The sequence below is a fragment of the Poecilia reticulata genome, linkage group LG22, assembly GCF_000633615.1.
Source record: "Poecilia reticulata strain Guanapo linkage group LG22, Guppy_female_1.0+MT, whole genome shotgun sequence".
Taxonomy (NCBI): domain Eukaryota; kingdom Metazoa; phylum Chordata; class Actinopteri; order Cyprinodontiformes; family Poeciliidae; genus Poecilia; species Poecilia reticulata.
Window position 1 is genome coordinate 13,144,186 of NC_024352.1, and position 17,929 is coordinate 13,162,114.

General features: G+C 37.8%; 1 protein-coding gene across 2 annotated transcripts in view; it reads right to left on the bottom strand.

The window, feature by feature from the left end:
• Positions 1-1,912: 1,912 nt before the first annotated feature.
• Positions 1,913-17,929, bottom strand: part of cnksr3 (cnksr family member 3) — a 39,971-nt gene continuing 23,954 nt past the window's right edge. Inside the window, exons 5-16 of one of the 2 annotated variants that reach the window (XM_008399545.2) lie at positions 15,345-15,386; positions 14,498-14,617; positions 14,247-14,306; positions 13,761-13,829; positions 13,079-13,225; positions 11,039-11,163; positions 10,107-10,294; positions 9,915-10,001; positions 8,696-8,946; positions 4,299-4,336; positions 2,805-2,847; positions 1,913-2,705 (exon numbers count right to left, since the gene is read on the bottom strand). In XM_008399545.2, coding sequence (XP_008397767.1) covers positions 2,559-2,705; positions 2,805-2,847; positions 4,299-4,336; positions 8,696-8,946; positions 9,915-10,001; positions 10,107-10,294; positions 11,039-11,163; positions 13,079-13,225; positions 13,761-13,829; positions 14,247-14,306; positions 14,498-14,617; positions 15,345-15,386 — 1,317 coding nt within the window. In that variant the 3' untranslated portion in view covers positions 1,913-2,558. Of the gene's footprint in view, positions 2,706-2,804; positions 2,848-4,298; positions 4,337-7,208; positions 8,947-9,914; positions 10,002-10,106; positions 10,295-11,038; positions 11,164-13,078; positions 13,226-13,760; positions 13,830-14,246; positions 14,307-14,497; positions 14,618-15,344; positions 15,387-17,929 lie in introns of those variants that run through there. The other variant, XM_008399546.2, reaches the window with a different exon arrangement.

The following is a 17,929-nucleotide window of genomic DNA, read 5'->3' on the forward strand; positions in this document are numbered from 1 at the left end:
TTTTTTTAACAAATGAAATTTGCATACATGTACAAATAATGACACTGAAATTTTTTTTAGGTCAAAAATATATTCTGAATTAATTTTTAAATTGAAAAAGTAAGAACAAATTCAAACATTCAAATTTCAGATGCATTTTTAATTCAAATTCTGATGGCACATAATTACTTCCATAGTATTCTTTCTAATAGCTGTTACAGGTGCATTCCAGGGAGACAAAATTCCTGATTTCTCCCCGGAGAGGTGAACTAGCAGTTACAGCTTATTACCACTGGGGGTCGCGACGTCCCCACTATTCAATATCTTTAGTCACGTCAACAAAAAAGAGTGAATTGGACTAAAAATGAGTCTCTTTATAATGTCGAACTTTATTGTGTCGTAGATTAGACGAAAGCTTTAACACGTTAGTCTCATCTGATGATTCTCACGTGGCTCAGCAACCAGATGGGAATCTTCTTCACTGGATCCAATAGGCTGCACTGAGATGAATAAATACTTCAACCTGAACAAAACTCAAATATCTGCAGCTGCATCTCAAGAAAATTGAGAATCACTGAAAAGTGTGTCTATTTTAGTAATTCAATCTAAAGACTAAATTTGCTTCGACATGAAATACATTTAGATTCAAATAAATTATTTAAATATAACCTTTTTTTGATTCAAATTAAAATTTAATCTCAATTGGTTTATTCTGCTGTCATCAATTAGACTTTATGATTAAGGAGAGATTGGTCTGAAATGAAATGTCTCGTAGTGTGAAGGTCATAAGAGTCAGAAGGGTGCTTCGAAATTACTGCTAAGCTAAGCTGACATAAGATCATCTTATGATTCTTCTCCAGGAAGAATCAAGAAAGAAAATATGTTTTTTTTATTTTTTTTTAAAGATTTTTTTGGGTTAGCACTGTGGGAATCTGTGTCCTGCCTTTCATCACTCCTCACTGCCTCAGTAGGAGTGAGTTTGTAGCCACAATATCACTGCTTGAACTGTGTGCAGAAGCATGGATATTCTGGCCTACAGTACGTTCCCTATGCTGGGATGGGAAAAACATTTCTGATTCCAGCATTATTAAGGTCTCACTTACAGAAGACAGAAGACACTTACAGAAGACACTTGCTGAAGAAGACAGAGAGCCTCCTCTCTTTTTTCCCCCCTTTCTTCCACTTGTTTTTGGAATTTAAAAAGTGGTCTGAAGTGGCTATTGAGAGACACTTTCCCTTGTTTTGTCCCCCAGTCTCCAACTCCAGCATTCTCCTCCCCCTCCCATTTATTTCTTTGCTTTTCTCATCTTCACTAGTAACTCTAAGTTAAGTTAATTTAAAATTTGTTTGTCTGTGTTTAGGTGGAAGTGAGGTAATCCTGCCTGCCACTCATGTCAAAAGCCTCGCGCCTTGACAGAATTGGTCACACCACTGTGGATCTCCATCTCTCACCGTGATTCATGCTGAGAACCGTCATGGCCCTTAGTTGATACCCAGAAACTGAGTGCATGATTAAGATGGGGTCAGACAGAGTAACCATTATTCAGCAGGTGGAACTCGCATGGAGAGAAAAAGGGGGAAGGGAGAGGCTTTTGACCTGTGTGCAAATGTACCACTGAACGACAGAAAAAAAAAGGAAAGTATTTTGTTTGTGCTAAACGTTCCTCATTTAAACAAAAGCTGTCAGGAAAATGCAATTTTTTCTTGCTGAGACAAGAGTATTCTTTGTGCAACAACAAATCACACTGGTTGGCTGCACAATCTGTGTTGTTCACTTTCCACTAGTGACTGTCTGTGCAGCGTATATAGTATTTGCAAAGGTTTGTGGATGGTATGTGTAGCATTGAGGAGCTGACAGTAGTTTCTTTTTGTGTGTGTGTAGAAACCTCAGTAAAACACTCATGCAGTTCTCACTCAAATAATTAACCTGTACTTCAAGAAGTGGGGACCTTTTATTTAAGTTGGCAATCATGTGACCTTAACAGAAAAAAAGACAGTTTCCATTGTAATCTGCAGCTATAAGCAACCCAATCAAATAAATAAATAAACCTATTTTTGAGTTTTTAACAACATTATATTTCAGGGAATGAAAAATGTCTGTTCCACCATAACTGTCTTTATTGATAAAAGAAGACTCACGTTAAGCTATCCAAATACATTTAGTACATAAGTTTTGGATGTTGCTTTTGGCTAACACATTAGCAGGGGTTCTAACAGTGTTCCCTGACCTTTCTGGACAATTTTCAAAGCACAAATACCAAGGTTTTCTATGACATTGTTGATATTCCAATAGTGCTCTGGATTTAAATATTGAGGACGGACAAACATGAGTGCAAAAATACAAATATTTTATACATTTCATATTCCACCCATTTATCCAGCCCTGGAAAATCCTGAGTTAAATCCCACATAGTGTAGGAAACCAGATGTGTATTATTTTAAAAGCACAAATCTGTTAGACTATTGCTGCAAATTCTAATTTAGGAAAAAACAAGAACTAAATTATTTGCATGATTTACACATCTTTTGTGTTTCATTGGTGAATAGGAAGCAAACTTTGCCTTCAGTGATCAGATTCTTCAGACAGGAAGAAGCCTGTTGCCAACAACAACATGAGGTAGGTCACGCTTCTTTCTTCCACTCTCGTGGAGTGCATCTCTGAGAGAGTGTGCATGTTGTCTTATCTGTGTGGGGAAAAGTAACTGATGCCCTTGATTTCTCTGCTCCTGTACCGACACAGAGCCCAGAGAGATTCCTCAGGTTGCAGAGAGCATTTAGCAACTTCACACTGACACAGGCAGAGGGTTGAATAATCATCTACTTACTGCTTGTGAGAAAGACCAAGATCGCATGTGAGGTTGGTTGTATCTGTAGGAGCAAAAGAAAGACATCTTTGTTTTGAAACACACACCCCTAAGAAAATGTGTCAGTATGCACCTTACAGTAAACATGATCTTAGCTTAAGCTAATCCCAGTGATGGCTTATTAAATAAAATCACATTTTCTAAACAGAAACAAACAAAAAAAACAACAACAACAAAAACAAAAACATCCTCCAAATTATCTGTAGCTACTCATCAGGTTTATCTTATTCAATCTGGATGAGTATCCATGGACACAGTTACATTTAATTGCAGTCCTTGGGGCTCTGATAATATTCTGGACACAAACCACGGCATCATTTGGCAGAGAAAAGCTTATTCCCACTGCACACAACAGTCAGTTTACCTCACCCTGGCCTCACCCTGCAATTTCAGGACATGACTATTGAGTCCTGTTTCAGCAGCTAACATTTTCCTGCCCCACCTCCTTTCATCTCCCATCTAAAAGATGCTCATTTCCCCCCCGTTGCATGAGCTGTATTTGTGGGAACAGGAAGAGCAGAACTGAAGTCCTGAAAAGAAGGACGGATTGACCAGGCAAAATCGAGGTGACACCTGATTACATCAGTCAAATCCAGTTTCATGCCAGTGGCCCTGTGCTTGTGCAACCAATGGCAGACGAGTCAAATTGCTTTCCAATGAGATTTACCGTTATGTTTTCCAAATGTGTGTAATTTCTTTTGATCGTGCATGGAGCAAACCGGATGTGCTGCGGCTCTTAGAACAGAGCTGCCTGGAATTGATAGATTTGTGTGAACCGTTTAAAACCACGGCGCTAATGTGGGGAGAGTCACACCTCCTCAACGATCTGCATTAAAGACCGGAAGAGATCCAAGGGCCAAGGATGACATGGAGACTGCCATCCTACAGTGGGAGTGGGGTATTTATACCACTACTTGGAAGGCTAGAGGAATCAGGATTTGTGATAGTGTTGGCATTCCTAGAAAGATTTCTGGCAATTGGAAGAGAATCAGAGGCGGAAATACATACTAGTGTGTGGATACAGGAAGTCCCAAGAGTTAACTACATAAATTGTTCACATCATTTGAACTTTTCCACACGTTAAAACCGTAAAAGTAAAATACTTGTATGAGCTAGGATAAATGCAAAGAACATAATTATGAAGTGAAAGGGTAAGTTACAGAGTTGTAGCATGACAGAATGTTATGGAACTCGAAATTTAAGCATTCAAAGGAAAGGGAAAATTTTGTGTTATCTGCAGAGGTTTTAAAAAAAAAAGATGATGCTTCTCATTTTGGTGTATTTTCCATGTACATAAAAGCAGACCACCTTTGACCCCTGGCTTGTTTAAAAAAGATTCCACGGCCTGCTGACTGTCCCTCCCTCTTGGAAATCCCTGCTCCTATGTTTCTGATGTGACCTACTGACTCAGTGGGAGTTCATATGTGGGAAAGAGAGAAAGTCAGAGAAACTCACCGGTTCAGGAAGTCCCTGCTAGAGAACCAGTCATGTTCCTGTGATACATAAAGTTATTGTTAATGCATAGAAGTTGAGAGGCCCAAGTAGGTCTCACAATCATTTAAGCCTTTTAAAGAATATGTTGTGGTACTTTTGGTGAAGTCAGCAGTTCTAAATTCACAAAACATAAGAGACATTGCGTAAAATGTGAATGAAAACTTTCGTGTTTTTAAAAAAGGCATCAGATTAAAAGAAAATCCTGGAACACACTTTAATATAAAAACCAGGAAATGTTAAAACATGTTTCAATTATATGGGTTAAAGGGTCAGTTATATTTTTGAGTACTACCAGAGAGGCTAATCGACAGTAAAACATTGCAACAGTCCTCTACCTTGTGTTTGGACTAGCTCAATTGTTTTCAAGTTATCTTCATGAATAGTGGGAGCATTGCAAGAATTGTGGACATTTCATAATGTATGAAACATGTGTACTGCGGTTAACTCGCGGCTGGAGGAATTCTTCTCTAAACCACTGTCAAGGGAATCCAGTTTATCTCTGGAACAAACAGGAGACAGAAATAACTTTACTGTTTCTGGACCTGAGCTCTTTCAAGTGTCCTAAGGCTGTTTCTGATACCATGCATGCATGTCCTGCTGGCTAAAAATACAGGACGTACATCCAGTTTTGAGTCAAAAATCAGAATCCCTGGCAACATAGGCAACATTTGATGTAGCCTTGAGGACAGGTATGTTTTAATTTATTGTACTTAAAAACACAAACAGATGTTAGACTTTAGCATAAGTCATAAAAAAGCATTAAAAACTAATCTCTTACCTAAGTAACAGTCACAGAACGACTTTAGAAAAATCGAATTAATTTGAGCACATTGATTTACTAAGGGATTAAATAAATCCCAGTTTAAAAGGTTATAGTAATCCCTAAAAGGAATGTGATGAAATCATTTTACATCATTTTGAGTTTATTTTCTTATTTTCTTTTAAACAATCCCTGCCTTTCTGTTCCCCTGGGTCATCAATACGATGCATGCATCCAATTTCGACAACCCACTGTTTGAAAACTGCAGCAAAGACTGATATCCTGAAAGGGAAATGATTATTTAAGAGGCGTGTCAGATCCAGGACACATTGGAAATGGACAGCTCTATAAATATTAAGACTACTTACTCTGTAAAATATCATTTATGACTGGGAAAATTAATCAAATAAAACAAAGTTTGACTCATATTTTTAGATTTTAGTGCAAAGAAAAACAAATGTTACAAAAGTGAGAAGACATTTACTTACTTGACTTCCATATTTATAATTACAGTTTGTGACGTAACAGAGAAAAAGATTTCTTGCACCATTAGTGCCTTTCGGTTATGGAAGATATTGCATAAAAACATAAGAAACTTTTTTTTTTTTAATTACAACATTCTTCAGGCACATGTGGCTGCAAAGCTGCAGGTTTCATACCCCTCATCTAGCGCTTGTACAAAGAGTCAAATATCTATCTCTACACTCCAACAAAGAAGACTAAAAGCGACTGGCTACTGGCAAGAGGGTAGGTGTGCCAGGTTTTGACAGGAAAGCTAGTAAACATTGTCAGGGGTTTGTTCGAAGCAATCATTTCTTAAAAGGCGATTTTATCTCCCCCACATGGTGAATAAACTCAAAGACTGATTTTTTTTTCTATACTTCCACAGTTAGATTATGCAACTGCTATTAAAAAAAATCCCCTCTTTAACAAAAAGATCATACGTATATTCATCCTGATCACATAAAGCTTTAGAGATTTGAGCAGCTGGAATGAAAAACTCATTAAAATGTGCCCCCCGACATTAGATTCACACAGATGCTTTATTTTTAATTGAGTATGGGTTTCCAAATGCTCTAAAATCACTAAATTAGTTTTTGATTCACTTTTTACGCAGTACTCTGAACTTCACTGGGAGTCAACAAATGTGCAAAAACAAAGAAAGAATGAGACATTCATTTAGTATGTTCCGTTTTAAACGAGTAACACAAAAACAGTTTGATTATTTAAAAGGTAATTTTTCAAAAACATGCACCAACTAGCTGTAACTGAGCATATCATTCCTGTGAAACCATTTGTGTGATGTGCAGGCATGAAGCATAAGTTGTTAGCAAACGCATGCAGTTGGTTAGGCAGAGTGCAGGTAGTGTTTAAGCAGACCACAGGTTTCCAGAAAGTGCAAATTAAATGAGAACCTCAGGCGACAACAGTTCAGCAAGCACAGGCAGATGGAAAGAAGTGGTGAAGGAGAGATAAAAGAGGCTTCGCTCAAAAATCCAACTCATGCAATGCAGTGGGATAGCAGCAAGGAAAGAGGGAAAGAACATTGTGTCAGTTTCCAAAGTGGTTAGAACTTCAGTTCAACGCTTCAGCTTTCTGGTGGTTGTCGGAGAGCCGTTTTTTTTTTAAATAAATAAAACGCCAAGGTGACTCTAACCTGCTCTTTACATGTTTAAAACACAACATATGTGCAGGAAAAATGATCTCCTGATGGAAAACCTGCTTTGACCATATGCTCCCTTCCAGCCTCCCACCCCCAAGTGGAATTTAAAGTTCAACAAAGGGAGAAGTGGTTACATAACCATTACCATCTGAGACGGAGGGGAAAAAAAAAAAAAAAGGTAACCTGACATTAGCTATCTTGTGTCACCACATGCTTAAAAAGCAGAATCGGTGTTTGCCTCGAAGGTTAAAACAGGTCAGAATGACAGACGGCTACAACAGACTGGCCTTTCCTTTACAAAGCACCATTTTAGGCACGCAAACCGGTACAATTACAGATTAATAATGCAGTGTTCAAATGAAGAGAAAGATAGCAAATCCTTTATTATTCATGTGAGGACACATTTGTCATTCAAGGCATGATGACAAAATAAAGACAATACAAAAAGTCACTGACATGAACTGCCGTCTTTAATAAAATGCTTTTCAAATCTTACAAAAAGGCAGAAAAAGTAACAACAGACACTTCCTGCAATAATTTTTTTTAAATAATACTGACATTCTCTTCTTATTTATCCATAGCAAAATATCAGAAGGCTATTGGACCCATGTTTCAAAGACACTGAAGGGCCTTTTAGGAGGGTAACTGCAGAGCAAACTGAAGGTCAATGTGCATAGTCTTAAATATGCACAAATAATTGCTTATTGATAAGTGTAAACATCAAAACCCAATGCAACTCGGTGAGCTTTAGTGACCGCAGAAACCTTATGCATAGCTTACAAGAGGCAACTAGTGGCAGACTGAAATGTACAGTGATGTGAAAACAACTTTCAACACCTTACAGATTTCTCCTGATTTTGCTTTTTTTTTTTTTTTTTTGCCATACTTAAACCTAACCAAACCAGCCTGGTCATTTGTAAAAAAAAAAAAAAAAAAAAAAGCAAAAAAACAAAGAAAGAAAACAAAGAAAGAAAAAAAGTTATCAACCCCATGTTAAATCAAAAATTAACCTTAATAAATACAATTTTTTGGACATTATTTGAATCAAGGGTTAAACAATGTATTTCACTGAAAAATCTCGAAGTAATTTTAAGAAATTCGACAACAAATGGGAAATAAATCGCAGTAAGATCATATTATAATTTTGTAAAGTACACATGTCCTTTGTGTGAATTGGTGGGTCATGTGTTTTTTCTTTTTCATGTATTCGTGTTATCTTTGACTGATATTGGGGCTTGTTTGATTATCATTAACAATTAAGCAACGACAAACCAAAAGAAATCTACAAGTGAAAGAAAATGCTTGCCCACAGTACTATAAATAATATGAAAAAAAAATTATATATATCTTAGGAAAGAAAAACATCAAAATCCAAAGCAGTTTCTATCAAACATTTTTCTCCTCTTACTTTCACTTTATAAGTTATTGGAAATGGAAAAACTACAGAAGCACATAACTAAAGAACTTCAAGCGATTAAATATTTGTGTCAGAGAACATCTCAATGGAAAAATCACATAACTTAATATGTACACAGAAGTCTAAAAAGAGAGAACAAGGCCAAGGTTTTTCTAGACCTGAGCAAACAGATTCTCAGGAGTTTTGTAGTCCGAGATTAGGATTGAGGGCAGTGTTAAAGAGGCAATGACTTAATGTAGTGAGTAGACTACTACAAAGCAAGGTTGATTGTGGGTAGTAGCAGTAGTAGTAGAAGTAGTAGTAGTAGTAGCAGTAGTTGGTAGTAGCCCTAACACCATGAGAATGTGGAGGTTTGGGGTCAGAGAAGAGAGTGAGAGAGCCCTGAAGCTGCCAAAAAAACAGCTGGACGTTTAAACGTCAAAGGCACTGAGGAAGAACACAGGACAGGAACAGGAAGCCCCGGCACAGGAAGCACATCATCAGTGAGTCAACAGCTTAAGCCGCGTGATCCAACTGACCAGTAGTGAGCGCTCTGCTGGGGTGCGCTTTGAGATGGGGCTTACGGGGGCCTTTTTCGTGTCCTCCTGGTAGGGGATGGTGGCGCTGTTGTGGAGATCTGAGTTGGAATAGTAGCAGCTGTGTCGGATGCGGTCCACTCGAACGAGCTGACGCTCCCTCGCAGGCCTGTAGGGTGAGGATGCCGAGGGGACCTCCTCGGCAATGGTGGGAATGCGCTCGTTGCTGAGGTATCTGTACAGCAGGTCCTCGCCTAAGGAAGGAAGACAGTGAAAGATTCTCAGCAAAGAGATAAAAGAAAAATATATAAAGCTGGCAAAATGTTTATATAAAAATGGAGAACTCAAAAGATAGTCAAGAAAATCCTCAGTACGTTCCTTTTTTTTTTTTTTTTAAATATACAATTTTAGAAGAAATTTCTTTAAACTGCTGCAGTTCAGCCACAGGACTAAAAATGTCCTGGATAATAAAACACTGACAAACATTTCCCTGGACTGCTTTCATTAAATATTTAAAGAATCACTTGAACTGACACTTTAATCCAGAGAATGGATTGAAGTTTATAATAGAGATCCACAGAAAAATTGTCTGGTGATCAAAATCGACTCATTTGACAATTAAAGGGTTTTGATTAGTGGTTGAAAGCCGTTTCTCTGAGAACACAGCAAACAAAAACAGATACCAGTAATATCAACAACCCCTAGAGTGGAAGTTGTTACTGAAAGGAGAGCAACTGGTAGTCAGTTTCAAATTGTGTTGAGGAACGGTGGCTGTGAACACAGTCTGCTAACAACAAGGAGGTAGATTTCAGTAAAAACCAAGGACTTTAAGATTTTACAGTGAAACTGCATTGTTTTGTCCTTTTAAAATAGTTAAAAATGTCATTTAGGTAATAAATCGATTCAGAACAAAAACATTTGTTTAACTGAAGAATCTCTTTGCCAGAAGAATTTGAATTTATTTGTAGATTTTCAGGGATGTGCATAGATAGCCCTAAGTATAAAGTTTTTGAGAAATTATAATTTTGTTTTATACTAAACATTCTATAAAGAAGTATATACATACACACACACACACACACACACATATATAATGTTATACCTATTCAGAAAGCCGAAGAAAGTATCCTATTGCCCGTTTCTCGTGGAAACATAGGAATTTGTTAAAATCAGCATCAAATGGCTGTAGAATTGGCAAACTGGCGATTAAAAATATGAATACCTTTTCTGCCATGTGCCCAGGGTTTGGCGTATGTGTCCACTACTGCAGCACAAGTATCTGCTGGCATCGACAGTGGCCTCGGCTTACCTTGAGACAAGAATGTCACATTTGTAAGTTCTATTTTCAGAACATTTCGAGTCCTTACGCATCAGAATTATTTAAGATTATTAATTAATTATTTAAGATACCAACCACGTGAAACCTTGTGCTCCCTCATTCTGGGCTGGATTACGGTGGCTTCGATGGGACATCTGGGCTTTAACTTGTCATAATCTGCGATGGTGGTATGTTGTCTGCTCTCCTGGTCCAGGAAGGAGTTGGGTGACTCAGAGCCCTTTGGTCTTTTACTGATGCTGGAGAGGGAGTCTGTTCTCATCTCTCTGCACGCAGAAACAAATGTTTGCTTATTTATCACAGCTCAACTCACATTTCTAAGGCATCAGAAGTAGATCACGATGACTTACAAACAAATAGTGTTACATGAACAAGTCTAATCCAAGTGAACCGAAGAGAAAAGTGTGCAGTGTGGGATGCAGAGTGGGCTGAAGATGAGCAGATGAGAACGTGTAGTAATGAGGAAGAGAAGTGAAAACATGACTGCAGCCCACTATTTATGAATCAAGTCTAAATATGTCAGATCTTAAAAGATGTTGCATCATAAGATGTTGTTGAGAAGCATTTCTTCAGCAATTCCTGACTAAATTTCAAATTTTTAGCCTTTTAAATTAACTTTAAAATATAAGATACCACAGGTCACCATGAATTTGTCACATATATTTCTGTACCGCATTGGCTTTGAATAAAAACACAGAAACTACAACAAAGAGACGCAAGAAAGGAAAGAAGGTAGGACACAAAAAATGAAGAAAAATAAAAACATTAAAATAAAGCAACACACATTAAAAAAATGGAAGAAACAGAAAAGAAATACGTAAGAAATGAAAGGACACAGGAGGCAAGGAAACAAGAGACGTAAGACACACAAAAGGTAGGAAGCATAGATGGACACAAAGAAATGGAAGTAAATTAGGAAGGATTAAAGTTAGACACAAAAAAGGGTAGAAAGCAACGCACAAAGGAGAAAGGAAAGTAGACCACAAGAAGGATTTGAACACATGGCTCACCGTGGAGTGTACGGCACTGGAGGCGGTGGAGGAATGTACAAGTCCATAATAGCTGGCTTCTCCTTTTTAGTGGATCCATTAGCTGAACTGGAGGGGGACTGGGATCGGATCAGGGAGGAATTATTCTGGAAAATAAATATTTTTACACAAGTTATTACATCCTGATTACATGGTGCGGCCCTCAATAAATCCAGCTTCAGCATCAATCACGGTCAAAACAAAAAGATTATTATTTTTTTTTTTAGTTTTTGGCTTGTGCTTTTTCCACCTTCAAATATTGCCTAAATATAACTTGTTGGTAAAAGGGAGGAGCTCACCATATGTGGTGAGACGTTTAAGTGCTTATGTGTGTCTACAAGTATAAATTTTCTTGCTTGAGGTATGGAAAGATTGTAAGTGAAGTCTAAAATAGTCTGCAAGACATTCACTCATTTACCACAGTTATGTTTCCTGACTCAACAACTAAATATTTGGCTTTTATCTGCTGCAGTTCTCAGCCTTAAATGGAAAAGCTGGTTCCTGTTACCCAGTAATTGATATAACAATAAAAACTTATCGTTTCATAGGGGTTCCTATTAAGGTTGTAGTTTAAAATACATCAAAAACATGTAGTGCAACTGAATCTTTGTGAGTCAGGCTGAAAGACGTGACTCTGTTTTGGCTTTGAAGCCTCATTATCAAAGATAAACTGAGATGTCTAACTCTGATTTCCTCCAGAACCTGTTAAAACAAGCTGCTGGCGTTTATGGTCCCCATTGTTCCCTGAAACCCCTCTCCGCTGCTTAAAGATATCAAATCTGTTATTCTCTCATCTTGGCTTCTCAGGTTATCAAGCAGGCCACGCATGATAGCACAGTTCCACGGTGTGAAAACTGGAAGTGTAGGATTACAGCGGGCTAATAGACTGACTGTATGTTAAAACAGGAGTCAGATAAGAGATACCCTCGTGTCAGGTCTGATGGGCCCACAAGATGAAGTAGAACAAATGTACATCTCTTACAGGTCGCTTCTGTTTGTTATTTTTAATAACACTACAATGTTCTAGATTCAACCAATTCTAAAAATCAGACAATGATGATCTGAGTAAGTACAAAAAAAGAGAATTTTTCAAATGATGATTTAATCTACTAAAGGAAAGCTTATAAAGTAATCCTGTACAAACCAAACCACCCTGAGAAAATCCACAAGAGAGTGTCCAGCATTAGGTCCTGACCTTAAGTTTAAGTACACTTTGGTCACGCAGGATGATCTAAAGCACAGCAGCACGTCCATCTTTACGTGTTTTGAAAAAGGGCGTCTTGAAGTGGCTTAGTCAAAGTATCAATGCTGTGGTAAAACCCTAAACCTGTCGCTCATATTCAAAAGCAATTCTACACAGAGAAGTAAGCTAAAATTCCCTCCACAGCAATATAAAAGACCTATTGCTAACCATTACAAAGCGCCTGATAACAGTCATTGTTAACTGGTCACGTTTAGGATGGAATAACTTTATCATTGGTTTGGGCACCTTTTCTCATTTATAAAATTGTATCTTATATTCATCCAGAATGTATTTTGTTCATAATTAAAACAATTTGATAATCTGAAAAAAGCCATACTAAAAATGTGAAAATAAGAAAAGAAAAAAAAATCAGTATAGGGGAGAAGAACTTTATTTGCTTCTCATTTCCCAGTTACCTTTAATGGTTTGTGATGTTTTCTCTAGGAAAAATAAAGTAAGTTTACTATGTTATGCTCCCATTTCTTTGTAATAAAACACCTGGGTCATTTTTGTTTTGTGTACTGAAATAAGCTAAACGGACCCAAACGCTACAACAGGTGGCTTTATCTATTAGACTGAATGACTTCATGGGAGTTTCTTTTGCTCTTTTGTTGTACCTAAAGATAAAGCTCAATAGTGTATAGAGCTCAGCCAGCAGCATTCTCAGGGTGGCTCTGTCTGAACATGCTTATTCTGGAACCAACTCCCTAAAAAGCTAATAATTAGTTGACAGAGATTAGCCTGACATGAAGAAAGAGATGTTGTCTGCAAGTACTCACCTGAGGTACGGGGGGCTTCCAGCGCATGTTCTTAAGCGGGGCGGGGGTGAAGCTTGTCGTTCCTGTCGGCCTCTTCTTCAGTAGTAGGACCACGCCTTTGGGGTCTTCTCTCAGTTTGAAAACAAGGTTTTTCAACTGCCAGCCAACCTGATCAGATAGGCAAAGAAAGAATAATTTTACACAAAACTATTAATGTGCAAGATAGTCCTAAAATAAGCAAAGGTTGCATTCAAGTAAATAAAATAAAACAGTGATAGAAACACTTAAGAATCTTTTCTTATTTAAGTTTTAAGAAATGACTATGCACATTATTAGAAAATATTGATAATATAATATTTAATTGTCTTTGAAACACTGCTGTAAACAGTAAGGAAAAAGAAATAAATTGATGTTATTTGGATATAAAATTTATTCTGAGTAAAAAGCAACAGTTAGGTTTCATGTGTGCTATGTGGATTTCAATCTTATTGAGTCTAGCTGAGGGGTTGTTGCTACCTCTGCATACATGGGACCAAAATAAGTGTGACCTCTGACTCCACAGATTTAAATAATTGCCAAAATAGTGCTGTTCCTTCTTGTAAGGTGTCAATCACACTAGATATAACAAGACAGAACCAATTCCTAATCTTATTACCATCACTACAACTTGTACTTAGTTCACAATAATAGATATTAAGCTCACCACTGTTTGCTGGTTGACCTGAATCACTTCATCCCCTGCATGGATCTTTCTTGAAAGGTCTGCTGGAGACTGAAAAAGAAGCGTAGACAGGAATTATTTCTCTAATTGTTTTTCTCATCACATCAAGGCCAGACAGGATCAACTTGTCGTGATTTGCGATGATTCAGATTCTGATTCACATTCAGAGATCGGAGGCGTTAAGATCCCACTGTTGATGTGATGCTTGTGCGTTAGTCACTGGCTTGTTGTCTCAGTGTGGGTTAAAAAAGGGCATGCTTTTCTGTAGACGCTGTTTGTGACATTTTCTTATCAGTGAAAACACAAACAGCTCCCCTTACACAACCCTTTTTCTCCTTCAGATTTTGAAACTTTCTTTTCCCACGTCAAACGAGGAGGAGGATAAGAAAAAGGCTCAGACGTAAATAAATCCTTCAAGGAGAAAGGCTGAATGTGTTTTGTTTTTTTTAAGTTCACAGCTGTACTTACATGCTCTGTAGTGCCAGTGATGACATGTAAACCATCGTATGTCGACTTGATGTACATTCCCTAGGTTGAAAAACAAACACCCAAAACCTTAATTGTGGTTGTGGTTTAAACACAATATTCCCAGAGGGAGATGCATGGATGACGGAAAAGTGGAAGGCCACAATCTGACGTGCATTTCATGCATTCCTGGGGAATTATTAAAAAAAAAAAAAAAAAAAGCAGGATTCGACAAACTCGTATGAATTCCTCACCAGCCCCTCGCCTGGTTTGATGTTGGTCAGCTGGACTTCCTCCAGACAGGCAGATTGGCTCATGAGGGGGTCCGATGTGGTTCTCACGGTCTGGTCACAGATGTTGTTCAAAGTCTTTGACTGCAGAGGGACAGGTACAGCAAAATGACTCAAGAGGAGTTGGATAATGAAGTCTAAGACCTTGGTAAACTGTGATCAAGCTTATTTTAAATGCAGAAATGATATGCTATGGCCTTTACTGTCATTGGGAAGACTGTTAACTTGACTGTTCTCCAGAAAACATCCCATTCAACATGCCTCGCTGCGCAAGAAACTGTTCACAGCTCTGTTCAAGTATATTAATTAAAAGTTGAGTGGAAGGAAAATGCATGTACAGGTAAGACAGGTGTAGCCTTGAAAAGTTTTTGACCCAAAGCCCATTCAAGCGCTTGGAAATAGATTCGGAAGGCGAGGACAGTGGTTGGACTCAGTGGTTCAGTAGCACACAGATGCTGCAATAATGCATTCCTTCAAGTAAAAAGAGTAACGTACTAGTATACAGTACTAATATACTTTTAGATAGCCCAGTTATTCTGCCAAAAGACTCGATAGAGTGTCAGTTACAGGAAACCCTGATTGATAGCAGGGGCGTAGTAGAACCACCCCCTCTACTGGCAACCCTATGGACCTGTCTGCTCTTTGCACTCAGAAAATGACCTGATCTGCTGAAAGCATTTGACACAATTACTTTGGTAAGAAAAAAACACAGAAAGCTTTTTTTCTGCCGTATAAGAATGTATAATGGAATGTCTGGTTCTCATTTGGTTTACGTTTTATGGACTTGCAGGAAAAGACATGGCATACTTACAACTTCCAGAATCTTTTCTTCCATCTCATAGACGCTGCAGTCCTGTTACAGGAGAGAAATGACAACAGATTAAACTTGTGAGCAGTAAACAATAGAGAGATAAAGTTTTCTATCACTTGAGGGAGAGAGACAGAAAAAGTATATGGTTCAGCTAAAAACGATATAATCAGAATCCCATATATAGAACGAAGAAAAATGGGGAGGACCCACAAATAAACAGTTTGTAGTGTAAAATTACCCCTTTGGCTACGTTTTGTGGATGCCATAATTGCATAAGGATCTCCTTGGTTCATTTTAGAGCTCTGGAGCTTAAATGGTTCTTAAGCGGATATAGTGATGACATAAAGATAACAGCAGGGGCAAAATGTGTGATTGTAGTCTGAGAAGTTGCCGACTGAAGCCATTTTTTTCCCCAAGCAAATGTAATGCAGCTTTCCACAGTTCCTTCTCACAAGCAGGCAATGTTGGCATGATACTGACTGATTAGATGTAAAAATGCATCTCAATAAATTACAATATAATTGAAAAGCTCTTAGCTGCAAGCCATAACCATAAAAATGAACAGAAATAAATGTGTGTAATACACTGATAAAAGAAATTCACTCTTTGAAACCTTGAGATGATATTTATTCAGATGCACCTGTGAGAAATGCTCCAAAGAAATCAGTTAAGTCAGCTTGGAAACTGTCCACTGGGTCCTGACAGCTTTAACATGACTGGATTGGACACAGCTGAGGCAGTAAGACTGTGTGCATTTTTTTTATAAGCTACCCCAATTTCAGTCTTCGTTCACAACACAGGACAACTGTTGAGTCCAGACAGCTGAGGAAAAAAAATCTACTAAACCTCAATCTCTTATTTCTTCAAAGTCATCAAAAGCCACAAACTACTGTCAACACAAAGTAAAGAAAACTGTTATGACGTGTGGGGCATGTCCCAAACACAAAAGCAGTTCTGTTGGTCTTTGTAAATCCATTGTGCAGACAGCGAATGGGGGTCGAGAACATTTCTCTGTATTTCCATAGCTTTGCACATTCCACAGGGTTAAAGGGGAGCATCTGTTTGCAAAAGCACTTGGCCTGCCATACTGCTGATTTGTTTGCACTGACAAGAACTGCATGGCCGTATGTGGGAGAAGCATCTTATAACTCCTAAATATTCTCAAAGTTTACATAATTTAAAAGAACTCTTTGTTTATTATTGTACATTTAATGTTGCTATGTTTTCATTGCTTGAGGGAAAATAAAATGCTATTACAAACATGGTATGCAGGGGGAACCCCCCCCACAAATCCTCCCATTCTTCTTCTTCTTCAAAAAAAACACGTTTCCATGCAATCTATTTTCTAATGTCAGCCTACACTATATGGTGGTTTCAGAAAGAATCTATGCTTGCATAAACAAGCAACTGCATATTTCCTTCAAGAATGAGGCCCGTGTTTGGAGGAAAACATGACTGACTGAGCCAAGAGGAATGGACTAAAAATACATGTTTCAAGAGATCTCGAAACAAAACAGTTTAATTACAGGCTGCAGACATAATCTGGCCAGTCTGCCATCAAACATTTACTGAACCTTCTTCTTATCACAAATATAAAACAAAATGAAAGCAGGGCAGCATAGTAACTAAGTACTGTGAGACACTGAGGACCAGTTCCCAGGATGCACTGATCCCTTAGATTACACATACTCCCATAACCAGCGTGGATCAGATGGCTGCGTGCAGCTTTGATCTGCTAGCATGAAGTGACCGAGGGACAGTAAAAAAAAAAAAAAAAAAAAAAATCCAGATGCTTCAAGCTTGGATTCCTGATATTTATTTTTCATGTAAAGCGATGATTTTAACATTTTATCCTGGTTAATTATTTGCCCACTAATAGGTATTAGTGGGCAAATAATTTCTGACTAATATTTTAGAGTCAGAAATGTATGAAACAGTTCATTGCACTTGTTATTGTTTTTCAAAATGGGTAAGTAATTTTTTAAAATGTACTTTTCTGACTTGTATCACATGAACGGAGTCACGCTCACTTAAATAGGAAGCCCTTCCATATATGGATGATGTAGCGTCTGAAACAGCGCCCTGTTGACGATGCTCACTGTTAAAACACCGTTTTACCGGATGAGTGGCTGTTCATTCGCAACATAAAAAAACGACATACTAAACACCCTTTGTTTAGTATGTTCAGGAAATAGGGATGAACTCTATAAAAGTCAATTGGTGAAGAGGATGAACTCCTCCTAACTCACTAACCCAATGTTAAAAACATACTGTTTTGTAGGATTATTTACCAGTTTATTGACTGATATAAAACCCTTGTATTGTAACGTCTTCAGCCATATCGCCAAGCCCTAGTTTCAAGTGACTTAGATTTCCCACAACACCATAATGTTGCGGGAAATCTAACTCAAGACAGACTGATTTTTTATTTTTAAATTTTTTGTGTGACTGATACTGTCTTCAGAATAATATTTTGACATATGTTATTTTAATTAAACCCTCACAAGTAAAATTTGGGCTGATTATGCAAAAATTGTCTTGCTGATATACAGTATTTTGGTGTCAGAGCTACTTTGTTTACATTT